We start from the raw sequence: 26,242 nt of genomic DNA on the forward strand, positions 1-26,242 counted from the left end.
CTAGTGGATGGTAGGGATTCCACTCGCCAGCATGCAAACGTCCCAAGTGCTCCTGTGAAGCGTCACATGAGCCAGGATAGCAACAGTAACGGTGAAGACAAAGATGCACACTGTCGGGTGAGGAAGCGGACAAAGGTGAGCGTGTCGCGCGATGGATTGGACAAGGCGAGCACGTTGCGGGGTGGACCAAATGGAGCGAGCACGTCGCAGGGTGGATCAAACGAGGCGAGCGTGTCGCTCAGCAGACCAAACGAGGCAAAGGTGTCGCCTGCTGGACCAAACGGGGCGAGTGCATTGCGCAGCGGACCGAACAAGGCAAGCACATCGCGCGGTGGACCAAACAGGGCAAGCAAGTCGCGCGGTGGACCAAACAGCCTGAGGGCGAGCACGTCGCACGGTGGACCAAACGCAAATGAGGTGAGCGTGTCGCACGGTGGACCAAACGGGGCGAGTGTGTCATGCATTGGACCGAACGAGGCAAGCACGTCGCGCGGTGGACCGAATGGGGCGAGGACGTCGCGCGGTGGACCAAACGGGGCGAGGACGTCGCGCGGTAGTGTGTCGAGCCTACTGCGTGGCCACGCAAGCCCAACGGCACTTTTCTGCAGCCATGTGAGCTTGACGTGTGGCCGCCGCGCGAGCGCAACACCATCATCATGCAGCCACCACCCTAGCTTCGGATCAACAACTACATTGTGTGCCCGCCCGAGCCTGGCCGGCACACTGCGCGGACGAACGAGCCTCTTGACCAACGCGCTGCGCGGACGTGCAGGGTCGATGTCCATGGCTCGTGGTACTGCAAGCTCGACGAACGTGTCGCGTGGCAGTACGAGCTCTGAAGTGATTGACCTTACTCTGAGTGACTCAGACATTGACGTAGCCTTAGCTTCACAAAGAGACTACATAGAAATCCTTAGCGATGATGCCAGTGATGATCGTAGCTAGGGTTTGTGTGTATCTATACAGAGCCGTAATGTATTAGTCTGTGGCTGTTAAGTACCACCTTGCCACTGCGAGGTTGCTGCCTGCGCGGAGCGGAGGCTTGGGGATTGAGCGCCCAAACCGTGGGAACTGGCCAGTGTAGCGGCGCTACCATCGTGCCAGCGTGCCTCCGCTCCCTCAGTGCCGCCAGCGACTGCCTCCCTCACCTCCGGAGCAACGCCCGTCAGCACGGAGGAACGGAGCTAGGGCTTCACCTTGGCCCCTCGGGGACAGGTGCTGACCCCCGTGCCTTCCCTGACTCGTTGCTCCCGGTTGGCCTGGGTCTTCAACGCTGCGGGGCCACCTCCAAGCGACCCTCAAGAACTTCAGCCTACTGCAATCATTAGACCTCGCCCTCGCTGTCCAGGAGAAACCAATCCCCATCAACTGTGATCAATCGCATGAGGGCAGACCCCTCCGCGGCGTACGACATCACCAGATCCCGCCCGGCGACCACATTGACGGACAATGCCCGTCTCCCTCTCACCCTCACGCTCCTCTCCCTGTCACTCCTTTTGCATGCCAACGACGCCCAGTATGGCACCGCCCAGCACTCCTCGACACAGAACGGCGGTGGAAGCTCCGATCGCGCGGAACGGCGGCACCCGAGGTGCGTGCGCGCATCGACAATTCACCGCCGCCATCTCCCGGACGCGCGGCGAGGCAGTTGCTTGAGGTGCCGAGTGTCGGCCTTGCAGTGGCGCATGCGATAGAGCTCGTCCCGGAGAAGGAACACTCGAGGCAGATCGCGCGCGAGTGGTACGCAAAGGGCCTCACCGGCACTCCAAGTGCGGGCAAGCTCTACCACCATATTGGACTGCTCTGCAGGGAGAGGGACGGGAGCGGCGAGGAGTTGCAGGGCTTGTATCATTTCGAGAAGAGGTGAGTCGCTATATTTATATTGCGAGTATCGATGTCTGACATTTGTATGTATAGCATGATCACAGCGCATCCGTACAGCACCTCCCGCGAGGCCATCCTCCAGATCTGGTCGCCAGCTGCCCAGACTTGTCGCCAAGGCCCCGACGCTGGCGTTGCCGATCTGTATATCATCCTCCACGGTATGCTCTTCACGCACATCCAGATGGACGACTTCCACGGCATCCTCGACCGCTTCGACGAGAAGCTCAATATCGAAGGTCAGTGATGTATCTCTAGCTGTATCAGTCCGGAGCTGATAGACGTTCTCAGGCAGTGCGATCGTCGAGGAGTGCGACTGGGATCATGATGGCCGTCATCAACCTCGGCGCTATCTTCGAGTATGGGCGGCCACACCGCTGTCCTGCGGCGCGTCGCTGGCATTGGCAGCAGAGATGTCGTCAGCGCTCGCGCACGCGTCAGCCCACGCCATGGCCGCGTCGTCTGCGGGCAAGGCCAAGCTCATGGCGAAGAAGGCCGAGGACAATGATAGGAAGATGGACGTCGACGACAAAGGTGCCGCCCCATGCAAGGCCGACTGGAAGCTCGACGCCATGAGCATGTCGCCTGCACTCTCCGAGGTGGGTGCGTCAACCAGCCCCGAGATCGTTCCTCAAGCTCAGAATGCAATTCGCGTTCTCGATGCTCGCGCATGCCCTCCAGAAGTCGTCACCTTTCGCATGTTTGACCCTCAACCCTTGCATCACCATCATACTTGCCTTCCTCGTCATACAGTATGATACGAGCAGCTTTGTAACCTTGATTGAATGTATCGACGCGCATACAGTATGTATCTATGTGAATGTTATTGTAGCTTCCAATTGCGCGGTCCACAACCAGCGCCCCTGCTGGCACCACTCGCGTACTTCACGCGCATGTGCAGGTGCGACCACACTGATGACAAGTGTCAGCTGTGGCCCTCTTGGGGTTGAAATAGTCCTTCCTCTCGAGGAGAGGAGTATCCACCCATGACATGAGATACTTGAAGATAGTACTAGGGTTGTCGAAGTTCTCTGCCCAGCCGCCCCATGTGCAGATGTCACGAATTGGCCAACGCTTGACCATTGCAAGATACTGGCACCACCCGCCGCGACGAAACGAGTGGGTCCCATAAGGCCGAGGATCGATCAGAATGTCAACGAGGTTATTCCGGAAGCACTGGACGAAGTTGTCGTTTGACTGCAGGGCAGAATCATATAAGTATAGGGAAATATGCATGCTCGTGAATGCACCATTCTGTCAGACGGTTTGATACTCACACCGTCACGTCCAACGCGCTTGCGGAAGATATATCCCGTACGTTCGATGTTCATCTCCCCGCACAGTTGCCACCATTTTGCAAACGCTCGAACCGGACACAACCACGGCTGTTCTTGATTAGGGTAGAGGGGGAATGGTGCAATACCTAGTGTAGGTGTTCAGGAAAGCTTGATAATCGGAGAGGCTAGTAGTAGTATGTGCAAACGCTTACCTCCATATTGAGCCGTCTTCCGAAACGGGAGGTCAAGCCGCACACAATGAATGCCGTCATCGTTGACAAACATAGTGATATCTGTCCACATGATTCGCAATGCTTCGTCGAAGCGGAGCAAACACAGCATTGACACAATGTAGAGGAGTTGTAACATTTGGCGAACCCGGTAACCCGCCCAGTCCTCTGGATGCTCAGCCTTCCGCTTGCGCGATGTTGTGCGCCTGCGATCAGTCGAATACTTGATATTGAACTCCCAGAGCTGCCGCATAGTCTCATGAGTGCGCGCGCACTTGTAACCTCCTCGCCAGCGCGCACCTAGTCAGCGTCAGTCATAAATGTTTTTCGGTGCCGAAGTCATCGTACCTTGCGGCGCTGCAAACTTATCATGTACTGCGAGACCACCACAGACAGGGAGGGATTCCCCGAAAATGTCCCAGTCGCGGCATTTTGAGACCAAGGTTGTTCACCGAACCCGAAGTCGCGCCCGAACTTGTGGCTGATCGCTGCGCGCATCTTCTGAGCTGTCGCATACTTAACACGGGGAACGCTGGGATCCTTCGGCTTGCCGGTATGGATGTCCAGGTCATCCGCCCTGCTGCAGTGAATACAACACAGCTAGTCGGTTGCTGGTAATGACGTACTTGTTCATAATCCAAACTGCTATCCACGACGGCAGCCCCTCCGGAATATCCTGCGCGTACTTGTCCATCACCTGAGCATCGTCAACGAAGCCTAACTCGGCACAAAAGGACTTGAACTGGTCCCATAGGCTGTCAATAGTACTAAGCCTGAGCCTGAGTACGCCATATAGAAGGAATGACATACCGCCGATATTCATTTAGTGTGTTATCCACCACGACGTTTGCTGACGCCTTCTTGAGATTGTCTGACATCACAGTTTGATCAAGCTTTTGCTTCTTGAATACTGAGCTAGCTTCGCGTAAGTAGTGCGTCCCAGTAGATGCAGATTGCTCCATGCGGTCGTCAAGGTCAATGCCAGAGACAAGTGATTCGACTTCTGCCTCATGGTCGTCCTCGATTTCTTGAGTCGGAACAGAAGACTGAGTTTCAGCGAGAATCGAAAGAGCCCTGTCTGGTATCAGGCACTGAGGAGGCATCGTGAACAAAGTGAGGGACGGCAAGTTGAACCCCCTGGTGCGACTCATTCTCGCCATGTCTGTAACAAGCGAGCCGACCCTTCACAGGGGCTGTCCGCCGATCGCCCCTAAAACTCAGGCTTGGGTTGGTTACACTACGACGTGCTCATCCGAGCATTTATTTCGCTGTTCAACTATCCTATGTCCACCTTTAATACCCTCGAGCCATCACATTCAACCAACAACGAGCCCCAGACTCTTCAACTTCCACAACCGGGGCAAGCGCTAGGGTCAGATCGCACGATTGGGCTGGTGGAATTTACAATGTAAGCTGGATACTATGCACTAGTGTGATGCCGTGCACTTACCAGTTCATGGATCATCAGTACAAAGAATACTACGAAGAAAGAGCTTGCCGCTGAGCTCACCAAGTATGGCTGCCGAAGAGCGGCAATCGTGACGCCCAGATAGAACGTCTACGTAAGTTTGCGGATGACCCGCGAACAATGGGCGGGGTACGTACACATCAAACTCAGTACGCAGCCTGCGACTCACTGTCTGTATTGCAAGCCTCTTCAAACCGGCCGTGAAACGGAAGCGAGGAGACATCTCTGCATCTCGGTCAAATAGCCATTCCGCAAAACGCATTCTTTCCCAGTTTGGCCCCAGGGAACCTGTCGCAGAGTATCAGAACAACACGGCAGCGATAGGCGCGTACCTCAGCCCATCCAGCATGCAGTCTGCTCTGCAAACGATTCCTGGGTACGAGCTTAGTTGATGACCAACGTAGGATGAGAAAGTGATCGTAGCATGCCTTTTCGGACAGTCAGCATCGTTCCTCGCCAGCTATCCAGTAGTGCCGGCAGTTGCGGGCCAAGCTCCGTCAATACCTCTGCTCAATCCCGATGGCTCGGAGCAAGCAGAGCCATGTCACGGGCACCCCATCGAACAGCCTGGATCTAGTCAATCTGGACTGGTACCTGGAAACAATGCTGCGACCAGCACAGGGATCGACAACGCAAGCTATACAGTAAGTGAAATATAGCATACTAAGTACAGAAACTCACCGCCCGAGACTGACACCTATCAATGTAGGGCGTTCGTTTCCGCCGGCTGGAGCGCGGGATGAGCCAGGTGGAACGAAAGCAAGATCAGGTCCTCAATCGCATGCAAACGTTGTGTACCAAGTTTGACAACTTGATCAACGGCGGACATGGGACCACGTCGCACGGTCTCCGCGGAAATGCGACCTGGAGGACCCGAGTATGTGCCGACTGTCAGTAGTACCGGCACTGACAGTCAAAACATACGCCGTCCCACCACGCCGTCTACGCCGCGGACTGCAGTTCCACCTCATCTAGTAGCACCACAGCTTGCTTCCGATCCTCCGACATTGAGCACGCCGGTACTACCACATCCACCGCAGCGACCTGTCTGCATCAGCCTTGACGGCGAAAACATCTATGTCGACAGAACTCACATCCCTGATCCACCGGCAATCCATCTGTCAGACAACATCCCATCCTCTTCCGCGAATGGCATACCTCGAACTTGTTGACGATTGCAGGGCGTGGGATTCCCGTGAAGCATTGGGACAAGGTTTACAAGAAGAGGAGTGGGGTAGTTGAGACGGATGCCTGGCATGCATTGAGGGTCGAGTGGGGCAACTGGAAGGTACGTACCGAGCAGGAGCTGTGAAGTGTTCCGCGCTCCATATTCTCATGCTATATCGCCCCCAGTTCTTGGCCGAGGAACGCGATCGATTTTCGTCTGAAGACGCGTTCTGGGACAAGTATAGCAACGAGGAACGAGAGCGGCTGTCATATCAGCAGATACTGACAGGCTGCAGAAGGATCGCACCTGGACTGATGCCGCAGACTACGATGCGGCGATGAGGTACTTCGGAGGTGACCTAGGCCGCTCCGACACCCAAGGAGTGTTCCGATACAAGAAGAGCGGGAAGTGGAGGATCTGCGACAAGAAGCTCACGGTTGCGAAGAAATGGCGAGCGTTGTTGGAGAAGGATGAAACAATCCGGGCGAAACTGGGAAGCCATGCAGGCTGCAAGCCCGTCGGATTGAGGACGCACACAATTAATACCGCATCACGGCTGTTGCTCAGGCTGTACATACATCGCCTCGCGCCGTTTCTGCAAAGCATTGACGGCGAGTTCGCGGACATCTCTGAGTCATACACTTAAACACTGCTTCTAATCCGTATACTAGTTGCTTCGTGTATAGTTCCTACTTCTACTACATGTAGTAATACTCTAGTGTCACGTAAATCCATTGCTGTCTACCCGCAGCCGTCGAGGGTGCGCGAGCGACCGAGCGCAGGCCACGGTCCAGCAAGACCAAGGGGAGAGAGAGTTACTGGGGGCCGGCTTCGCGCGTTCGGGGACTAAGGAAGCCGGAGGTCACCGGTGTCCGAATATGGTAGCCGTGGGAATAAGGGACTGACAAGCGCCGGGACTGGGACCGTCAATCTAGCGGAGGAAGTAGCACTGAGGACGAGTAAATTGACAGTCCCGCTACGGACGAAGCGAAGCGCCGGGGCGGGAGTTCCGGGAGCGGAAGGAAGGCGGTGAGGCCCCGGTCTGGGCGCCACGTGTTCCGCTGGGCGGTGGAGCGGGGACCCCGGGATGCGCGACGAGGAGGCGAGGGTCGGTCAGCGGGCGAGGACGGCGGGAAATCCACCACGGAAAGGGGCGGCGCAATCCAGCGCAGGCCCAATGCGCCGGTTCGGAGGTAAACGAGGTGAAGAGGCATGTAGAACGCGAGGTATTCGCGTGGTGTATCTCGTAGACAGACTCTGAATGGAGTACGCGTTCGTGTCCGAGACGTAAGAGTTCACCGCCTCCGGGACACATGCATGCCCGTCCGCCGCGCCTCGAGACTTAACCGACAGCGAGGCGACTCAGGCGAGCCATCTTGACTAACCGGGCCAGAGGCGCTCGTCCACGTTGGGCAGGCGCGGGGGACTGCAAATTTCCCACAATGGGACTGCGAATCTAGCGGTACGAAGAGGGCTGAGGAGGGGGTGCTTTCTGGCGCGCCCGCCCGCCAAAGCCCCTAGGAAGGCCGGGCGAACCGTCACCTTTGCAGTCCCAGATTCGCAGTCCCTCGGCAGGCCGGGCGGGTAGGGTAACGCTGCGTTTGGCCAAGATGGCTCTCCTCCGTCGACCTCGCACTCCACCTCTCCACTGGCTACCTCTACCCTCACCATCCCTCAACGAGCATCGACGAGGACGTGTGGTCCTCCGTAGTCCCTCCGCTTGACACTGCAGCAGCCACTGGCAGCGATACTCGTAGCAGAGCTCTACGACCACTCGGACAGCAATCCCCGAGGCTCGGCAACATTCAGTCTCGTACAGGAGTCTGAGGACAGCGGCTACCATGGGTGTACATGGGCTATGGGAGGTGAGCTCTCATTTTACATAATTTCCATTGTATCTCACAAGCCGTATGAAGGCTGTGAAGCCTGCGGCAACTGGTCAGTCTATTGAAGACTTCTTCGTGCGCGAAGGGTTCGAACAGCGTAAGGGAGAACGGGTATACCGACTCGGCATCGATGCAAGGTGAGCTGTTCTCGATATCAATTGCAGCTATGAGCTCATTGCATCCAGCATATGGCTTTATCAGGTCCAGAATACGTTCGCGGTCGGACATGCCCAGTCGGGCGAGAACCCAGAGCTTCGCACGCTGTTCTTCCGGTTGGCCCGCCTCCTCCGGCTCCTGGTGCACGCAACGTTCGTGTTTGACGGCCAGGACCGGCCCCCGAAGAAGCGTGGAAAGAAGGTCATCAAAACGAGTCATTGGATGGTTGCGGCGATGAAGCAGTTCATCGATGCGTTTGGATATGACTGGTGGATGGTACGTACTCAATCCATTCTTACTCTACGTTCAATGTCTCATATCTAGCACAGGCGCCAGGAGAAGCAGAGGCAGAGCTTGCGCTCATGAATTCGTTCGGCATCTTCGACGGAGTGCTGACAGATGACAGCGACACATTGCTGTTTGGAGCGCAGGTGGTCATCCGCAAGTGAGTACAAGCATCGTGTCTTGTACATTTGCCGATGAGGCTCACTCGGCTCTACGCAGCTATTCGGCAAAGGATCAGATGCTCACAGTTGTGAGCGCGGATAGTATCTTCAAGCATCAAGCTCTTCGCCTTACCCGTCCGGGTATGATCCTGTTTGCACTGCTTACAGGTGGAGATTATGAGGTATATTCACCTTTCCTCTCGACGTGCAGAGACTCACAGTTCCTACAGACTGGCTTGCAGGGCTTTGGGCCTCGAGTTGCATGTGGCCTGGCACGCTACGGGTTCGGTGAACGCTTGTGCGAGGCCGTCCGGAAGCTTCATGGCGATGCCCTTTCGCAGTTCCTATCAAGTTGGCGGGATGATCTACGTGTCACCCTGCGCACGGACAACCTCAAGCTCCTAGGCAGGCGATATCAAAGTTTATCGGATCGTATCCCAGACACATTTCCAAACCTTGCGGTCGTCGACTTGTACCGAAATCCCGTAACATCGCCACTGGAAGACTTCGAGAAAACCCCGGCTCAACCACCCGATGTCGCCAGCCTCGGCGTTCTTTGTGAACGCTACTTCTCATGGGGCACTCCCTCGGGTATCATCGAACGCTTTGGGAATTGTCTACTCCCAGGCGTTGTGCTGCGAAGTCTCATCAAGTGTGCAATCAATCGGGATATGGCTGAGGCCGCAAAGGAACCCCTTGTGGTACGTCAATCATTCATCACAATCTGCTATCTGACACAGTCACAGAATCAGCTCGAGGGACTTGTCCATGTCAATCCCGATAAGAGCCCACGTCGCTCAAACAATGCCCGGTTTGTAACCGCCATTGATACCGGCTTTGCGGCTCTGGCTGTGTCTGGCCTAGTGGGCCTGCGGCCAGACGACGGCACCGTAGTAGTGCACGCTGGCGCCCTCTCGCGACGGTTTTCGATGCACGAGACGCTTGTTCAACATGTGTGGGAGCTAGACAACAAAGATGGCACAACAAGTACGTATTCTACATTCTTTGCACATATTCCAGCTGAACGAGGAGTCGTACTAGTGGATGGTAGGGATTCCACTCGCCAGCATGCAAACGTCCCAAGTGCTCCTGTGAAGCGTCACATGAGCCAGGATAGCAACAGTAACGGTGAAGACAAAGATGCACACTGTCGGGTGAGGAAGCGGACAAAGGTGAGCGTGTCGCGCGATGGATTGGACAAGGCGAGCACGTTGCGGGGTGGACCAAATGGAGCGAGCACGTCGCAGGGTGGATCAAACGAGGCGAGCGTGTCGCTCAGCAGACCAAACGAGGCAAAGGTGTCGCCTGCTGGACCAAACGGGGCGAGTGCATTGCGCAGCGGACCGAACAAGGCAAGCACATCGCGCGGTGGACCAAACAGGGCAAGCAAGTCGCGCGGTGGACCAAACAGCCTGAGGGCGAGCACGTCGCACGGTGGACCAAACGCAAATGAGGTGAGCGTGTCGCACGGTGGACCAAACGGGGCGAGTGTGTCATGCATTGGACCGAACGAGGCAAGCACGTCGCGCGGTGGACCGAATGGGGCGAGGACGTCGCGCGGTGGACCAAACGGGGCGAGGACGTCGCGCGGTAGTGTGTCGAGCCTACTGCGTGGCCACGCAAGCCCAACGGCACTTTTCTGCAGCCATGTGAGCTTGACGTGTGGCCGCCGCGCGAGCGCAACACCATCATCATGCAGCCACCACCCTAGCTTCGGATCAACAACTACATTGTGTGCCCGCCCGAGCCTGGCCGGCACACTGCGCGGACGAACGAGCCTCTTGACCAACGCGCTGCGCGGACGTGCAGGGTCGATGTCCATGGCTCGTGGTACTGCAAGCTCGACGAACGTGTCGCGTGGCAGTACGAGCTCTGAAGTGATTGACCTTACTCTGAGTGACTCAGACATTGACGTAGCCTTAGCTTCACAAAGAGACTACATAGAAATCCTTAGCGATGATGCCAGTGATGATCGTAGCTAGGGTTTGTGTGTATCTATACAGAGCCGTAATGTATTAGTCTGTGGCTGTTAAGTACCACCTTGCCACTGCGAGGTTGCTGCCTGCGCGGAGCGGAGGCTTGGGGATTGAGCGCCCAAACCGTGGGAACTGGCCAGTGTAGCGGCGCTACCATCGTGCCAGCGTGCATCCCGCCTCCCTCAGTGCCGCCAGCGACTGCCTCCCTCACCTCCGGAGCAACGCCCGTCAGCACGGAGGAACGGAGCTAGGGCTTCACCTTGGCCCCTCGGGGACAGGTGCTGACCCCCCGTGCCTTCCCTGACTCGTTGCTCCCGGTTGGCCTGGGTCTTCAACGCTGCGGGGCCACCTCCAAGCGACCCTCAAGAACTTCAGCCTACTGCAATCATTAGACCTCGCCCTCGCTGTCCAGGAGAAACCAATCCCCATCAACTGTGATCAATCGCATGAGGGCAGACCCCTCCGCGGCGTACGACATCACCAGATCCCGCCCGGCGACCACATTGACGGACAATGCCCGTCTCCCTCTCACCCTCACGCTCCTCTCCCTGTCACTCCTTTTGCATGCCAACGACGCCCAGTATGGCACCGCCCAGCACTCCTCGACACAGAACGGCGGTGGAAGCTCCGATCGCGCGGAACGGCGGCACCCGAGGTGCGTGCGCGCATCGACAATTCACCGCCGCCATCTCCCGGACGCGCGGCGAGGCAGTTGCTTGAGGTGCCGAGTGTCGGCCTTGCAGTGGCGCATGCGATAGAGCTCGTCCCGGAGAAGGAACACTCGAGGCAGATCGCGCGCGAGTGGTACGCAAAGGGCCTCACCGGCACTCCAAGTGCGGGCAAGCTCTACCACCATATTGGACTGCTCTGCAGGGAGAGGGACGGGAGCGGCGAGGAGTTGCAGGGCTTGTATCATTTCGAGAAGAGGTGAGTCGCTATATTTATATTGCGAGTATCGATGTCTGACATTTGTATGTATAGCATGATCACAGCGCATCCGTACAGCACCTCCCGCGAGGCCATCCTCCAGATCTGGTCGCCAGCTGCCCAGACTTGTCGCCAAGGCCCCGACGCTGGCGTTGCCGATCTGTATATCATCCTCCACGGTATGCTCTTCACGCACATCCAGATGGACGACTTCCACGGCATCCTCGACCGCTTCGACGAGAAGCTCAATATCGAAGGTCAGTGATGTATCTCTAGCTGTATCAGTCCGGAGCTGATAGACGTTCTCAGGCAGTGCGATCGTCGAGGAGTGCGACTGGGATCATGATGGCCGTCATCAACCTCGGCGCTATCTTCGAGTATGGGCGGCCACACCGCTGTCCTGCGGCGCGTCGCTGGCATTGGCAGCAGAGATGTCGTCAGCGCTCGCGCACGCGTCAGCCCAGCCATGGCCGCGTCGTCTGCGGGCAAGGCCAAGCTCATGGCGAAGAAGGCCGAGGACAATGATAGGAAGATGGACGTCGACGACAAAGGTGCCGCCCCATGCAAGGCCGACTGGAAGCTCGACGCCATGAGCATGTCGCCTGCACTCTCCGAGGTGGGTGCGTCAACCAGCCCCGAGATCGTTCCTCAAGCTCAGAATGCAATTCGCGTTCTCGATGCTCGCGCATGCCCTCCAGAAGTCGTCACCTTTCGCATGTTTGACCCTCAACCCTTGCATCACCATCATACTTGCCTTCCTCGTCATACAGTATGATACGAGCAGCTTTGTAACCTTGATTGAATGTATCGACGCGCATACAGTATGTATCTATGTGAATGTTATTGTAGCTTCCAATTGCGCGGTCCACAACCAGCGCCCCTTGCTGGCACCACTCGCGTACTTCACGCGCATGTGCAGGTGCGACCACACTGATGACAAGTGTCAGCTGTGGCCCTCTTGGGGTTGAAATAGTCCTTCCTCTCGAGGAGAGGAGTATCCACCCATGACATGAGATACTTGAAGATAGTACTAGGGTTGTCGAAGTTCTCTGCCCAGCCGCCCCATGTGCAGATGTCACGAATTGGCCAACGCTTGACCATTGCAAGATACTGGCACCCGCCGCGACGAAACGAGTGGGTCCCATAAGGCCGAGGATCGATCAGAATGTCAACGAGGTTATTCCGGAAGCACTGGACGAAGTTGTCGTTTGACTGCAGGGCAGAATCATATAAGTATAGGGAAATATGCATGCTCGTGAATGCACCATTCTGTCAGACGGTTTGATACTCACACCGTCACGTCCAACGCGCTTGCGGAAGATATATCCCGTACGTTCGATGTTCATCTCCCCGCACAGTTGCCACCATTTTGCAAACGCTCGAACCGGACACAACCACGGCTGTTCTTGATTAGGGTAGAGGGGGGAATGGTGCAATACCTAGTGTAGGTGTTCAGGAAAGCTTGATAATCGGAGAGGCTAGTAGTAGTATGTGCAAACGCTTACCTCCATATTGAGCCGTCTTCCGAAACGGGAGGTCAAGCCGCACACAATGAATGCCGTCATCGTTGACAAACATAGTGATATCTGTCCACATGATTCGCAATGCTTCGTCGAAGCGGAGCAAACACAGCATTGACACAATGTAGAGGAGTTGTAACATTTGGCGAACCCGGTAACCCGCCCAGTCCTCTGGATGCTCAGCCTTCCGCTTGCGCGATGTTGTGCGCCTGCGATCAGTCGAATACTTGATATTGAACTCCCAGAGCTGCCGCATAGTCTCATGAGTGATTGCGCGCGCACTTGTAACCTCCTCGCCAGCGCGCACCTAGTCAGCGTCAGTCATAAATGTTTTCGGTGCCGAAGTCATCGTACCTTGCGGCGCTGCAAACTTATCATGTACTGCGAGACCACCACAGACAGGGAGGGATTCCCCGAAAATGTCCCAGTCGCGGCATTTTGAGACCAAGGTTGTTCACCGAACCCGAAGTCGCGCCCGAACTTGTGGCTGATCGCTGCGCGCATCTTCTGAGCTGTCGCATTACTTAACACGGGGAACGCTGGGATCCTTCGGCTTGCCGGTATGGATGTCCAGGTCATCCGCCTGCTGCAGTGAATACAACACAGCTAGTCGGTTGCTGGTAATGACGTACTTGTTCATAATCCAAACTGCTATCCACGACGGCAGCCCCTCCGGAATATCCTGCGCGTACTTGTCCATCACCTGAGCATCGTCAACGAAGCCTAACTCGGCACAAAAGGACTTGAACTGGTCCCATAGGCTGTCAATAGTACTAAGCCTGAGCCTGAGTACGCCATATAGAAGGAATGACATACCGCCGATATTCATTTAGTGTGTTATCCACCACGACGTTTGCTGACGCCTTCTTGAGATTGTCTGACATCACAGTTTGATCAAGCTTTTGCTTCTTGAATACTGAGCTAGCTTCGCGTAAGTAGTGCGTCCCAGTAGATGCAGATTGCTCCATGCGGTCGTCAAGGTCAATGCCAGAGACAAGTGATTCGACTTCTGCCTCATGGTCGTCCTCGATTTCTTGAGTCGGAACAGAAGACTGAGTTTCAGCGAGAATCGAAAGAGCCCTGTCTGGTATCAGGCACTGAGGAGGCATCGTGAACAAAGTGAGGGACGGCAAGTTGAACCCCCTGGTGCGACTCATTCTCGCCATGTCTGTAACAAGCGAGCCGACCCTTCACAGGGGCTGTCCGGCCGATCGCCCCTAAAACTCAGGCTTGGGTTGGTTACACTACGACGTGCTCATCCGAGCATTTATTTCGCTGTTCAACTATCCTATGTCCACCTTTAATACCCTCGAGCCATCACATTCAACCAACAACGAGCCCCAGACTCTTCAACTTCCACAACCGGGGCAAGCGCTAGGGTCAGATCGCACGATTGGGCTGGTGGAATTTACAATGTAAGCTGGATACTATGCACTAGTGTGATGCCGTGCACTTACCAGTTCATGGATCATCAGTACAAAGAATACTACGAAGAAAGAGCTTGCCGCTGAGCTCACAAGTATGGGCGGCCGAAGAGCGGCAATCGTGACGCCCAGATAGAACGTCTACGTAAGTTTGCGGATGACCGCGAACAATGGGCGGGGTACGTACACATTCAAACTCAGTACGCAGCCTGCGACTCACTGTCTGTATTGCAAGCCTCTTCAACCGGCCGTGAAACGGAAGCGAGGAGACATCTCTGCATCTCGGTCAAATAGCCATTCCGCAAAACGCATTCTTTCCCAGTTTGGCCCCAGGGAACCTGTCGCAGAGTATCAGAACAAAACACGGCAGCGATAGGCGCGTACCTCAGCCATCCAGCATGCAGTCTGCTCTGCAAACGATTCCTGGGTACGAGCTTAGTTGATGACCAACGTAGGATGAGAAAGTGATCGTAGCATGCCTTTTCGGACAGTCAGCATCGTTCCTCGCCAGCTATCCAGTAGTGCCGGCAGTTGCGGGCCAAGCTCCGTCAATACCTCTGCTCAATCCCGATGGCTCGGAGCAAGCAGAGCCATGTCACGGGCACCCCATCGAACAGCCTGGATCTAGTCAATCTGGACCTGGTACCTGGAAACAATGCTGCGACCAGCACAGGGATCGACAACGCAAGCTATACAGTAAGTGAAATATAGCATACTAAGTACAGAAACTCACCGCCCGAGACTGACACCTATCAATGTAGGGCGTTCGTTTCCGCCGGCTGGAGCGCGGGGATGAGCCAGGTGGAACGAAAGCAAGATCAGGTCCTCAATCGCATGCAAACGTTGTGTACAAAGTTTGACAACTTGATCAACGGCGGACATGGGACCACGTCGCACGTCTCCGCGGAAATGCGACCTGGAGGACCCGAGTATGTGCCGACTGTCAGTAGTACCGGCACTGACAGTCAAAACATACGCCGTCCCACCACGCCGTCTACGCGCGGACTGCAGTTCCACCTCATCTAGTAGCACCACAGCTTGCTTCCGATCCTCCGACATTGAGCACGCCGGTACTACCACATCCACCGCAGCGACCTGTCTGCATCAGCCTTGACGGCGAAAACATCTATGTCGACAGAACTCACATCCCTGATCCACCGGCAATCCATCTGTCAGACAACATCCCATCCCTCTTCCGCGAATGGCATACCTCGAACTTGTTGACGATTGCAGGGCGTGGGATTCCCGTGAAGCATTGGGACAAGGTTTACAAGAAGAGGAGTGGGGTAGTTGAGACGGATGCCTGGCATGCATTGAGGGTCGAGTGGGGCAACTGGAAGGTACGTACCGAGCAGGAGCTGTGAAGTGTTCCGCGCTCCATATTCTCATGCTATATCGCCCCCAGTTCTTGGCCGAGGAACGCGATCGATTTTCGTCTGAAGACGCGTTCTGGGACAAGTATAGCAACGAGGAACGAGAGCGGCTGTCATATCAGCAGATACTTGACAGGCTGCAGAAGGATCGCACCTGGACTGATGCCGCAGACTACGATGCGGCGATGAGGTACTTCGGAGGTGACCTAGGCCGCTCCGACACCCAAGGAGTGTTCCGATACAAGAAGAGCGGGAAGTGGAGGATCTGCGACAAGAAGCTCACGGTTGCGAAGAAATGGCGAGCGTTGTTGGAGAAGGATGAAACAATCCGGGCGAACTGGGAAGCCATGCAGGCTGCAAGCCCGTCGGATTGAGGACGCACACAATTAATACCGCATCACGGCTGTTGCTCAGGCTGTACATACATCGCCTCGCGCCGTTTCTGCAAAGCATTGACGGCGAGTTCGCGGACATCTCTGAGTCATACACTTAAACACTGCTTCTAATCCGTATACTAGTTGCTTCGTGTATAGTTCCTACTTCTACTACATGTAGTAATACTCTAGTGTCACGTAAATCCATTGCTGTCTACCCGCAGCCGTCGAGGGTGCGCGAGCGACCGAGCGCAGGCCACGGTCCAGCAAGACCAAGGGGAGAGAGAGTTACTGGGGGCCGGCTTCGCGCGTTCGGGGACTAAGGAAGCCGGAGGTCACCGGTGTCCGAATATGGTAGCCGTGGGAATAAGGGACTGACAAGCGCGGGACTGGGACCGTCAATCTAGCGGAGGAAGTAGCACTGAGGAGAGTAAATTGACAGTCCCGCTACGGACGAAGCGAAGCGCCGGGGCGGGAGTTCCGGGAGCGGAAGGAAGGCGGTGAGGCCCCGGTCTGGGCGCCACGTGTTCCGCTGGCGGTGGAGCGGGGACCCCGGGATGCGCGACGAGGAGGCGAGGGTCGGTCAGCGGGCGAGGACGGCGGGAAATCCACCACGGAAAGGGGCGGCGCAATCCAGCGCAGGCCCAATGCGCCGGTTCGGAGGTAAACGAGGTGAAGAGGCATGTAGAACGCGAGGTATTCGTGGTGTATCTCGTAGACAGACTCTGAATGGAGTACGCGTTCGTGTCCGAGACGTAAGAGTTCACCGCCTCCGGGACACATGCAGCCCGTCCGCCGCGCCTCGAGAACTTAACCGACAGCGAGGCGACTCAGGCGAGCCATCTTGACTAACCGGGCCAGAGGCGCTCGTCCACGTTGGGCAGGCGCGGGGGACTGCAAATTTCCCACAATGGGACTGCGAATCTAGCGGTACGAAGAGGGCTGAGGAGGGGGTGCTTTCTGGCGCGCCCGCCGCCAAAGCCCCTAGGAAGGCCGGCGAACCGTCACCTTGCAGTCCCAGATTCGCAGTCCCTCGGCAGGCCGGGCTGGTAACGCTGCGTTTGGCCAAGATGGCTCTCCTCCGTCGACCTCGCACTCCACCTCTCCACTGGCTACCTCTACCCTCACCATCCCTCAACGAGCATCGACGAGGACGTGTGGTCCTCCGTAGTCCCTCCGCTTGACACTGCAGCAGCCACGGCAGCGATACTCGTAGCAGAGCTCTACGACCACTCGGACAGCAATCCCCGAGGCTCGGCAACATTCAGTCTCGTACAGGAGTCTGAGGACAGCGGCTACCATGGGTGTACATGGCTATGGAGGTGAGCTCTCATTTTACATAATTCCATTGTATCTCACAAGCCGTATGAAGGCTGTGAAGCCTGCGGCAACTGGTCAGTCTATTGAAGACTTCTTCGTGCGCGAAGGGTTCGAACAGCGTAAGGGAGAACGGGGTATACCGACTCGGCATCGATGCAAGGTGAGCTGTTCTCGATATCAATTGCAGCTATGAGCTCATTGCATCCAGCATATGGCTTTATCAGGTCCAGAATACGTTCGCGGTCGGACATGCCCAGTCGGGCGAGAACCCAGAGCTTCGCACGCTGTTCTTCCGGTTGGCCCGCCTCCTCCGGCTCCTGGTGCACGCAACGTTCGTGTTTGACGGCCAGGACCGGCCCCCGAAGAAGCGTGGAAAGAAGGTCATCAAAACGAGTCATTGGATGGTTGCGGCGATGAAGCAGTTCATCGATGCGTTTGGATATGACTGGTGGATGGTACGTACTCAATCCATTCTTACTCTACGTTCAATGTCTCATATCTAGCACAGGCGCCAGGAGAAGCAGAGGCAGAGCTTGCGCTCATGAATTCGTTCGGCATCTTCGACGGAGTGCTGACAGATGACAGCGACACATTGCTGTTTGGAGCGCAGGTGGTCATCCGCAAGTGAGTACAAGCATCGTGTCTTGTACATTTGCCGATGAGGCTCACTCGGCTCTACGCAGCTATTCGGCAAAGGATCAGATGCTCACAGTTGTGAGCGCGGATAGTATCTTCAAGCATCAAGCTCTTCGCCTTACCCGTCCGGGTATGATCCTGTTTGCACTGCTTACAGGTGGAGATTATGATATATTCACCTTTCCTCTCGACGTGCAGAGACTCACAGTTCCTACAGACTGGCTTGCAGGGCTTTGGGCCTCGAGTTGCATGTGGCCTGGCACGCTACGGGTTCGGTGAACGCTTGTGCGAGGCCGTCCGGAAGCTTCATGGCGATGCCCTTTCGCAGTTCCTATCAAGTTGGCGGGATGATCTACGTGTCACCCTGCGCACGGACAACCTCAAGCTCCTAGGCAGGCGATATCAAAGTTTATCGGATCGTATCCCAGACACATTTCCAAACCTTGCGGTCGTCGACTTGTACCGAAATCCCGTAACATCGCCACTGGAAGACTTCGAGAAAACCCCGGCTCAACCACCCGATGTCGCCAGCCTCGGCGTTCTTTGTGAACGCTACTTCTCATGGGGCACTCCCTCGGGTATCATCGAACGCTTTGGGAATTGTCTACTCCCAGGCGTTGTGCTGCGAAGTCTCATCAAGTGTGCAATCAATCGGGATATGGCTGAGGCCGCAAAGGAACCCCTTGTGGTACGTCAATCATTCATCACAATCTGCTATCTGACACAGTCACAGAATCAGCTCGAGGGACTTGTCCATGTCAATCCCGATAAGAGCCCACGTCGCTCAAACAATGCCCGGTTTGTAACCGCCATTGATACCGGCTTTGCGGCTCTGGCTGTGTCTGGCCTAGTGGGCCTGCGGCCAGACGACGGCACCGTAGTAGTGCACGCTGGCGCCCTCTCGCGACGGTTTTCGATGCACGAGACGCTTGTTCAACATGTGTGGGAGCTAGACAACAAAGATGGCACAACAAGTACGTATTCTACATTCTTTGCACATATTCCAGCTGAACGAGGAGTCGTACTAGTGGATGGTAGGGATTCCACTCGCCAGCATGCAAACGTCCCAAGTGCTCCTGTGAAGCGTCACATGAGCCAGGATAGCAACAGTAACGGTGAAGACAAAGATGCACACTGTCGGGTAGGAAGGAGCGGACAAAGGTGAGCGTGTCGCGCGATGGATTGGACAAGGCGAGCACGTTGCGGGGTGGACCAAATGGAGCGAGCACGTCGCAGGGTGGATCAAACGAGGCGAGCGTGTCGCTCAGCAGACCAAACGAGGCAAAGGTGTCGCCTGCTGGACCAAACGGGGCGAGTGCATTGCGCAGCGGACCGAACAAGGCAAGCACATCGCGCGGTGGACCAAACAGGGCAAGCAAGTCGCGCGGTGGACCAAACAGCCTGAGGGCGAGCACGTCGCACGGTGGACCAAACGCAAATGAGGTGAGCGTGTCGCACGGTGGACCAAACGGGGCGAGTGTGTCATGCATTGGACCGAACGAGGCAAGCACGTCGCGCGGTGGACCGAATGGGGCGAGGACGTCGCGCGGTGGACCAAACGGGGCGAGGACGTCGCGCGGTAGTGTGTCGAGCCTACTGCGTGGCCACGCAAGCCCAACGGCACTTTTCTGCAGCCATGTGAGCTTGACGTGTGGCCGCCGCGCGAGCGCAACACCATCATCATGCAGCCACCACCCTAGCTTCGGATCAACAACTACATTGTGTGCCCGCCCGAGCCTGGCCGGCACACTGCGCGGACGAACGAGCCTCTTGACCAACGCGCTGCGCGGACGTGCAGGGTCGATGTCCATGGCTCGTGGTACTGCAAGCTCGACGAACGTGTCGCGTGGCAGTACGAGCTCTGAAGTGATTGACCTTACTCTGAGTGACTCAGACATTGACGTAGCCTTAGCTTCACAAAGAGACTACATAGAAATCCTTAGCGATGATGCCAGTGATGATCGTAGCTAGGGTTTGTGTGTATCTATACAGAGCCGTAATGTATTAGTCTGTGGCTGTTAAGTACCACCTTGCCACTGCGAGGTTGCTCTGCGCGGAGCGGAGGCTTGGGGATTGAGCGCCCAAACCGTGGGAACTGGCCAGTGTAGCGGCGCTACCATCGTGCCAGCGTGCATCCCGCCTCCTCAGTGCCGCCAGCGACTGCCCTCCCTCACCTCCGGAGCAACGCCCGTCAGCACGGAGGAACGGAGCTAGGGCTTCACCTTGGCCCCTCGGGGACAGGTGCTGACCCCCCGTGCCTTCCCTGACCTCGTTGCTCCCGGTTGGCCTGGGTCTTCAACGCTGCGGGGCCACCTCCAAGCGACCTCAAGAACTTCAGCCTACTGCAATCATTAGACCTCGCCCTCGCTGTCCAGGAGAAACCAATCCCCATCAACTGTGATCAATCGCATGAGGGCAGACCCCTCCGCGGCGTACGACATCACCAGATCCCGACCGGAGACCACATTGACGGACAATTGCCCGTCTCCTCTAACCCTCAAGCTCACTCTCACTGTCACTCCTTTTGCATGCCAACGACGCCCAGGTATGGCACCGCCCCAGCCCTCATCGACACAGAACGGCAGGTGGAAGCTCCGATTCGCGCGGAACGCGGCACCCGAGGTGCGTGCGCGCATCGACAATTCACCGCCGCCATCTCCCGGACGGCGCGGCGAGGCAGTTGACTTGAGGTGCCGAGTGTCGGCCTTGCAGTGGCGCATGCGATAGAGCTCGTCCCGGAGAAGGAACACTCGAGGCAGATCGCGCGCGAGTGGTACGCAAAGGGCCTCACCGGCACTCCAAGTGCGGGCAAGCTCTACAACCATATTGGACTGCTCTGCAGGGAGAGGGACGGGAGCGGCGAGGAGGTTGCAGGGCTTGTATCATTTCGAGAAGAGGTGAGTCGCTATATTTATATTGCGAGTATCGATGTCTGACATTTGTATGTATAGCATGATCACAGCGCATCCGTACAGCACCTCCCGCGAGGGCCATCCTCCAGATCTGGTCGCCAGCTGCCCAGACTTGTCGCCAAGGCCCCGACGCTGGCGTTGCCGATCTGTATATCATCCTCCACGGTATGCTCTTCACGCACATCCAGATGGACGACTTCCACGGCATCCTCGACCGCTTCGACGAGAAGCTCAATATCGAAGGTCAGTGATGTATCTCTAGCTGTATCAGTCCGGAGCTGATAGACGTTCTCAGGCAGTGCGATCGTCGAGGAGTGCGACTGGGATCATGATGGCCGTCATCAACCTCGGCGCTATCTTCGAGTATGGGCGGCCACACCGCTGTCCTGCGGCGCGTCGCTGGCATTGGCAGCAGAGATGTCGTCAGCGCTCGCGCACGCGTCAGCCCAGCCATGGCCGCGTCGTCTGCGGGCAAGGCCAAGCTCATGGCGAAGAAGGCCGAGGACAATGATAGGAAGATGGACGTCGACGACAAAGGTGCCGCCCCATGCAAGGCCGACTGGAAGCTCGACGCCATGAGCATGTCGCCTGCACTCTCCGAGGTGGGTGCGTCAACCAGCCCCGAGATCGTTCCTCAAGCTCAGAATGCAATTCGCGTTCTCGATGCTCGCGCATGCCCTCCAGAAGTCGTCACCTTTCGCATGTTTGACCCTCAACCCTTGCATCACCATCATACTTGCCTTCCTCGTCATACAGTATGATACGAGCAGCTTTGTAACCTTGATTGAATGTATCGACGCGCATACAGTATGTATCTATGTGAATGTTATTGTAGCTTCCAATTGCGCGGTCCACAACCAGCGCCCCTGCTGGCACCACTCGCGTACTTCACGCGCATGTGCAGGTGCGACCACACTGATGACAAGTGTCAGCTGTGGCCCTCTTGGGGTTGAAATAGTCCTTCCTCTCGAGGAGAGGAGTATCCACCCATGACATGAGATACTTGAAGATAGTACTAGGGTTGTCGAAGTTCTCTGCCCAGCCGCCCCATGTGCAGATGTCACGAATTGGCCAACGCTTGACCATTGCAAGATACTGGCACCCGCCGCGACGAAACGAGTGGGTCCCATAAGGCCGAGGATCGATCAGAATGTCAACGAGGTTATTCCGGAAGCACTGGACGAAGTTGTCGTTTGACTGCAGGGCAGAATCATATAAGTATAGGGAAATATGCATGCTCGTGAACGCACCATTCTGTCAGACGGTTTGATACTCACACCGTCACGTCCAACGCGCTTGCGGAAGATATATCCCGTACGTTCGATGTTCATCTCCCCGCACAGTTGCCACCATTTTGCAAACGCTCGAACCGGACACAACCACGGCTGTTCTTGATTAGGGTAGAGGGGGAATGGTGCAATACCTAGTGTAGGTGTTCAGGAAAGCTTGATAATCGGAGAGGCTAGTAGTAGTATGTGCAAACGCTTACCTCCATATTGAGCCGTCTTCCGAAACGGGAGGTCAAGCCGCACACAATGAATGCCGTCATCGTTGACAAACATAGTGATATCTGTCCACATGATTCGCAATGCTTCGTCGAAGCGGAGCAAACACAGCATTGACACAATGTAGAGGAGTTGTAACATTTGGCGAACCCGGTAACCCGCCCAGTCCTCTGGATGCTCAGCCTTCCGCTTGCGCGATGTTGTGCGCCTGCGATCAGTCGAATACTTGATATTGAACTCCCAGAGCTGCCGCATAGTCTCATGAGTGATTGCGCGCGCACTTGTAACCTCCTCGCCAGCGCGCACCTAGTCAGCGTCAGTCATAAATGTTTTTCGGTGCCGAAGTCATCGTACCTTGCGGCGCTGCAAACTTATCATGTACTGCGAGACCACCACAGACAGGGAGGGATTCCCCGAAAATGTCCCAGTCGCGGCATTTTGAGACCAAGGTTGTTCACCGAACCCGAAGTCGCGCCCGAACTTGTGGCTGATCGCTGCGCGCATCTTCTGAGCTGTCGCATACTTAACACGGGGAACGCTGGGATCCTTCGGCTTGCCGGTATGGATGTCCAGGTCATCCGCCCTGCTGCAGTGAATACAACACAGCTAGTCGGTTGCTGGTAATGACGTACTTGTTCATAATCCAAACTGCTATCCACGACGGCAGCCCCTCCGGAATATCCTGCGCGTACTTGTCCATCACCTGAGCATCGTCAACGAAGCCTAACTCGGCACAAAAGGACTTGAACTGGTCCCATAGGCTGTCAATAGTACTAAGCCTGAGCCTGAGTACGCCATATAGAAGGAATGACATACCGCCGATATTCATTTAGTGTGTTATCCACCACGACGTTTGCTGACGCCTTCTTGAGATTGTCTGACATCACAGTTTGATCAAGCTTTTGCTTCTTGAATACTGAGCTAGCTTCGCGTAAGTAGTGCGTCCCAGTAGATGCAGATTGCTCCATGCGGTCGTCAAGGTCAATGCCAGAGACAAGTGATTCGACTTCTGCCTCATGGTCGTCCTCGATTTCTTGAGTCGGAACAGAAGACTGAGTTTCAGCGAGAATCGAAAGAGCCCTGTCTGGTATCAGGCACTGAGGAGGCATCGTGAACAAAGTGAGGGACGGCAAGTTGAACCCCCTGGTGCGACTCATTCTCGCCATGTCTGTAACAAGCGAGCCGACCCTTCACAGGGGCTGTCCGCCGATCGCCCCTAAAACTCAGGCTTGGGTTGGTTACACTACGACGTGCTCATCCGAGCATTTATTTCGCTGTTCAACTATCCTATGTCCACCTTTAATACCCTCGAGCCATCACATTCAACCAACAACGAGCCCCAGACTCTTCAACTTCCACAACCGGGGCAAGCGCTAGGGTCAGATCGCACGATTGGGCTGGTGGAATTTACAATGTAAGCTGGATACTATGCACTAGTGTGATGCCGTGCACTTACCAGTTCATGGATCATCAGTACAAAGAATACTACGAAGAAAGAGCTTGCCGCTGAGCTCACCAAGTATGGGCTGCCGAAGAGCGGCAATCGTGACGCCCAGATAGAACGTCTACGTAAGTTTGCGGATGACCGCGAACAATGGGCGGGGTACGTACACATTCAAACTCAGTACGCAGCCTGCGACTCACTGTCTGTATTGCAAGCCTCTTCAAACCGGCCGTGAAACGGAAGCGAGGAGACATCTCTGCATCTCGGTCAAATAGCCATTCCGCAAAACGCATTCTTTCCCAGTTTGGCCCCAGGGAACCTGTCGCAGAGTATCAGAACAAACACGGCAGCGATAGGCGCGTACCTCAGCCCATCCAGCATGCAGTCTGCTCTGCAAACGATTCCTGGGTACGAGCTTAGTTGATGACCAACGTAGGATGAGAAAGTGATCGTAGCATGCCTTTTCGGACAGTCAGCATCGTTCCTCGCCAGCTATCCAGTAGTGCCGGCAGTTGCGGGCCAAGCTCCGTCAATACCTCTGCTCAATCCCGATGGCTCGGAGCAAGCAGAGCCATGTCACGGGCACCCCATCGAACAGCCTGGATCTAGTCAATCTGGACTGGTACCTGGAAACAATGCTGCGACCAGCACAGGGATCGACAACGCAAGCTATACAGTAAGTGAAATATAGCATACTAAGTACAGAAACTCACCGCCCGAGACTGACACCTATCAATGTAGGGCGTTCGTTTCCGCCGGCTGGAGCGCGGGATGAGCCAGGTGGAACGAAAGCAAGATCAGGTCCTCAATCGCATGCAAACGTTGTGTACAAAGTTTGACAACTTGATCAACGGCGGACATGGGACCACGTCGCACGTCTCCGCGGAAATGCGACCTGGAGGACCCGAGTATGTGCCGACTGTCAGTAGTACCGGCACTGACAGTCAAAACATACGCCGTCCCACCACGCCGTCTACGCCGCGGACTGCAGTTCCACCTCATCTAGTAGCACCACAGCTTGCTTCCGATCCTCCGACATTGAGCACGCCGGTACTACCACATCCACCGCAGCGACCTGTCTGCATCAGCCTTGACGGCGAAAACATCTATGTCGACAGAACTCACATCCCTGATCCACCGGCAATCCATCTGTCAGACAACATCCCATCCCTCTTCCGCGAATGGCATACCTCGAACTTGTTGACGATTGCAGGGCGTGGGATTCCCGTGAAGCATTGGGACAAGGTTTACAAGAAGAGGAGTGGGGTAGTTGAGACGGATGCCTGGCATGCATTGAGGGTCGAGTGGGGCAACTGGAAGGTACGTACCGAGCAGGAGCTGTGAAGTGTTCCGCGCTCCATATTCTCATGCTATATCGCCCCCAGTTCTTGGCCGAGGAACGCGATCGATTTTCGTCTGAAGACGCGTTCTGGGACAAGTATAGCAACGAGGAACGAGAGCGGCTGTCATATCAGCAGATACTTGACAGGCTGCAGAAGGATCGCACCTGGACTGATGCCGCAGACTACGATGCGGCGATGAGGTACTTCGGAGGTGACCTAGGCCGCTCCGACACCCAAGGAGTGTTCCGATACAAGAAGAGCGGGAAGTGGAGGATCTGCGACAAGAAGCTCACGGTTGCGAAGAAATGGCGAGCGTTGTTGGAGAAGGATGAAACAATCCGGGCGAACTGGGAAGCCATGCAGGCTGCAAGCCCGTCGGATTGAGGACGCACACAATTAATACCGCATCACGGCTGTTGCTCAGGCTGTACATACATCGCCTCGCGCCGTTTCTGCAAAGCATTGACGGCGAGTTCGCGGACATCTCTGAGTCATACACTTAAACACTGCTTCTAATCCGTATACTAGTTGCTTCGTGTATAGTTCCTACTTCTACTACATGTAGTAATACTCTAGTGTCACGTAAATCCATTGCTGTCTACCCGCAGCCGTCGAGGGTGCGCGAGCGACCGAGCGCAGGCCACGGTCCAGCAAGACCAAGGGGAGAGAGAGTTACTGGGGGCCGGCTTCGCGCGTTCGGGGACTAAGGAAGCCGGAGGTCACCGGTGTCCGAATATGGTAGCCGTGGGAATAAGGGACTGACAAGCGCCGGGACTGGGACCGTCAATCTAGCGGAGGAAGTAGCACTGAGGACGAGTAAATTGACAGTCCCGCTACGGACGAAGCGAAGCGCCGGGGCGGGAGTTCCGGGAGCGGAAGGAAGGCGGTGAGGCCCCGGTCTGGGCGCCACGTGTTCCGCTGGGCGGTGGAGCGGGGACCCCGGGATGCGCGACGAGGAGGCGAGGGTCGGTCAGCG

At 56.1% G+C, this 26,242-nt stretch overlaps 11 protein-coding genes across 11 annotated transcripts; 6 read left to right on the forward strand and 5 right to left on the reverse strand.

Moving 5' to 3' along the window:
- Positions 1 to 62: 62 nt before the first annotated feature.
- Positions 63 to 785, reverse strand: C8Q71DRAFT_852877 (uncharacterized protein; the record flags this gene model as incomplete). The annotated part of the gene is made up of 1 exon (XM_047926865.1): positions 63 to 785. The coding sequence occupies one exon, from the start codon at positions 783 to 785 to the stop codon at positions 63 to 65; it is 723 nt and encodes a 240-aa protein (XP_047783354.1).
- Positions 786 to 1,518: 733 nt separating this feature from the next.
- On the forward strand, positions 1,519 to 2,639 carry C8Q71DRAFT_719906 (uncharacterized protein; the record flags this gene model as incomplete). The annotated part of the gene is made up of 5 exons (XM_047921323.1): positions 1,519 to 1,591; positions 1,680 to 1,863; positions 1,918 to 2,120; positions 2,173 to 2,484; positions 2,635 to 2,639. The coding sequence occupies 5 exons, from the start codon at positions 1,519 to 1,521 to the stop codon at positions 2,637 to 2,639; spliced, it is 777 nt and encodes a 258-aa protein (XP_047783355.1).
- Positions 2,640 to 2,766: 127 nt separating this feature from the next.
- Positions 2,767 to 4,491, reverse strand: C8Q71DRAFT_852879 (uncharacterized protein; the record flags this gene model as incomplete). The annotated part of the gene is made up of 7 exons (XM_047926866.1): positions 2,767 to 3,078; positions 3,159 to 3,304; positions 3,371 to 3,632; positions 3,671 to 3,688; positions 3,737 to 3,965; positions 4,015 to 4,143; positions 4,199 to 4,491. 7 exons carry the CDS (start codon positions 4,489 to 4,491, stop codon positions 2,767 to 2,769), a joined length of 1,389 nt encoding a protein of 462 aa, XP_047783356.1.
- An 884-nt stretch (positions 4,492 to 5,375) lies between these two features.
- On the forward strand, positions 5,376 to 6,670 carry C8Q71DRAFT_852880 (uncharacterized protein; the record flags this gene model as incomplete). Its single annotated transcript, XM_047926867.1, has 4 exons — positions 5,376 to 5,500; positions 5,982 to 6,144; positions 6,210 to 6,262; positions 6,313 to 6,670. The coding sequence occupies 4 exons, from the start codon at positions 5,376 to 5,378 to the stop codon at positions 6,668 to 6,670; spliced, it is 699 nt and encodes a 232-aa protein (XP_047783357.1).
- A 1,195-nt stretch (positions 6,671 to 7,865) lies between these two features.
- C8Q71DRAFT_852881 (PIN domain-like protein) lies at positions 7,866 to 9,553 on the forward strand (the record flags this gene model as incomplete). The annotated part of the gene is made up of 8 exons (XM_047926868.1): positions 7,866 to 7,889; positions 7,941 to 8,047; positions 8,096 to 8,342; positions 8,396 to 8,511; positions 8,571 to 8,694; positions 8,743 to 9,213; positions 9,259 to 9,465; positions 9,533 to 9,553. 8 exons carry the CDS (start codon positions 7,866 to 7,868, stop codon positions 9,551 to 9,553), a joined length of 1,317 nt encoding a protein of 438 aa, XP_047783358.1.
- Positions 9,554 to 9,611: 58 nt separating this feature from the next.
- Positions 9,612 to 10,334, reverse strand: C8Q71DRAFT_852882 (uncharacterized protein; the record flags this gene model as incomplete). The annotated part of the gene is made up of 1 exon (XM_047926869.1): positions 9,612 to 10,334. One exon carries the CDS (start codon positions 10,332 to 10,334, stop codon positions 9,612 to 9,614), a length of 723 nt encoding a protein of 240 aa, XP_047783359.1.
- A 1,984-nt stretch (positions 10,335 to 12,318) lies between these two features.
- Positions 12,319 to 14,044, reverse strand: C8Q71DRAFT_719910 (uncharacterized protein; the record flags this gene model as incomplete). The annotated part of the gene is made up of 6 exons (XM_047921324.1): positions 12,319 to 12,627; positions 12,708 to 12,854; positions 13,087 to 13,182; positions 13,290 to 13,521; positions 13,568 to 13,720; positions 13,752 to 14,044. 6 exons carry the CDS (start codon positions 14,042 to 14,044, stop codon positions 12,319 to 12,321), a joined length of 1,230 nt encoding a protein of 409 aa, XP_047783360.1.
- Positions 14,045 to 14,929: 885 nt separating this feature from the next.
- Positions 14,930 to 16,106, forward strand: C8Q71DRAFT_876050 (uncharacterized protein; the record flags this gene model as incomplete). Its single annotated transcript, XM_047928404.1, has 4 exons — positions 14,930 to 15,055; positions 15,121 to 15,160; positions 15,536 to 15,699; positions 15,765 to 16,106. The coding sequence occupies 4 exons, from the start codon at positions 14,930 to 14,932 to the stop codon at positions 16,104 to 16,106; spliced, it is 672 nt and encodes a 223-aa protein (XP_047783361.1).
- A 1,517-nt stretch (positions 16,107 to 17,623) lies between these two features.
- On the forward strand, positions 17,624 to 18,720 carry C8Q71DRAFT_682788 (PIN domain-like protein; the record flags this gene model as incomplete). The annotated part of the gene is given in 4 exon segments (XM_047919776.1): positions 17,624 to 17,881; positions 17,935 to 18,050; positions 18,062 to 18,219; positions 18,263 to 18,720. Coding segments are annotated over 4 exon segments (990 nt in total), but the record flags the coding sequence as incomplete, so codon positions are not given.
- A 3,142-nt stretch (positions 18,721 to 21,862) lies between these two features.
- C8Q71DRAFT_852887 (uncharacterized protein) lies at positions 21,863 to 23,588 on the reverse strand (the record flags this gene model as incomplete). Its single annotated transcript, XM_047926870.1, has 6 exons — positions 21,863 to 22,171; positions 22,225 to 22,397; positions 22,464 to 22,785; positions 22,834 to 23,062; positions 23,112 to 23,240; positions 23,296 to 23,588. 6 exons carry the CDS (start codon positions 23,586 to 23,588, stop codon positions 21,863 to 21,865), a joined length of 1,455 nt encoding a protein of 484 aa, XP_047783363.1.
- A 180-nt stretch (positions 23,589 to 23,768) lies between these two features.
- C8Q71DRAFT_876053 (uncharacterized protein) lies at positions 23,769 to 25,650 on the forward strand (the record flags this gene model as incomplete). The annotated part of the gene is made up of 6 exons (XM_047928405.1): positions 23,769 to 23,893; positions 23,954 to 24,082; positions 24,139 to 24,307; positions 24,360 to 24,599; positions 24,665 to 25,243; positions 25,309 to 25,650. 6 exons carry the CDS (start codon positions 23,769 to 23,771, stop codon positions 25,648 to 25,650), a joined length of 1,584 nt encoding a protein of 527 aa, XP_047783364.1.
- Positions 25,651 to 26,242: the final 592 nt, after the last annotated feature.

Source organism: Rhodofomes roseus, assembly GCF_022264815.1.
Source record: "Rhodofomes roseus strain CIRM-BRFM 1785 chromosome Unknown C8Q71scaffold_2, whole genome shotgun sequence".
Lineage (NCBI taxonomy): Eukaryota > Fungi > Basidiomycota > Agaricomycetes > Polyporales > Fomitopsidaceae > Rhodofomes > Rhodofomes roseus.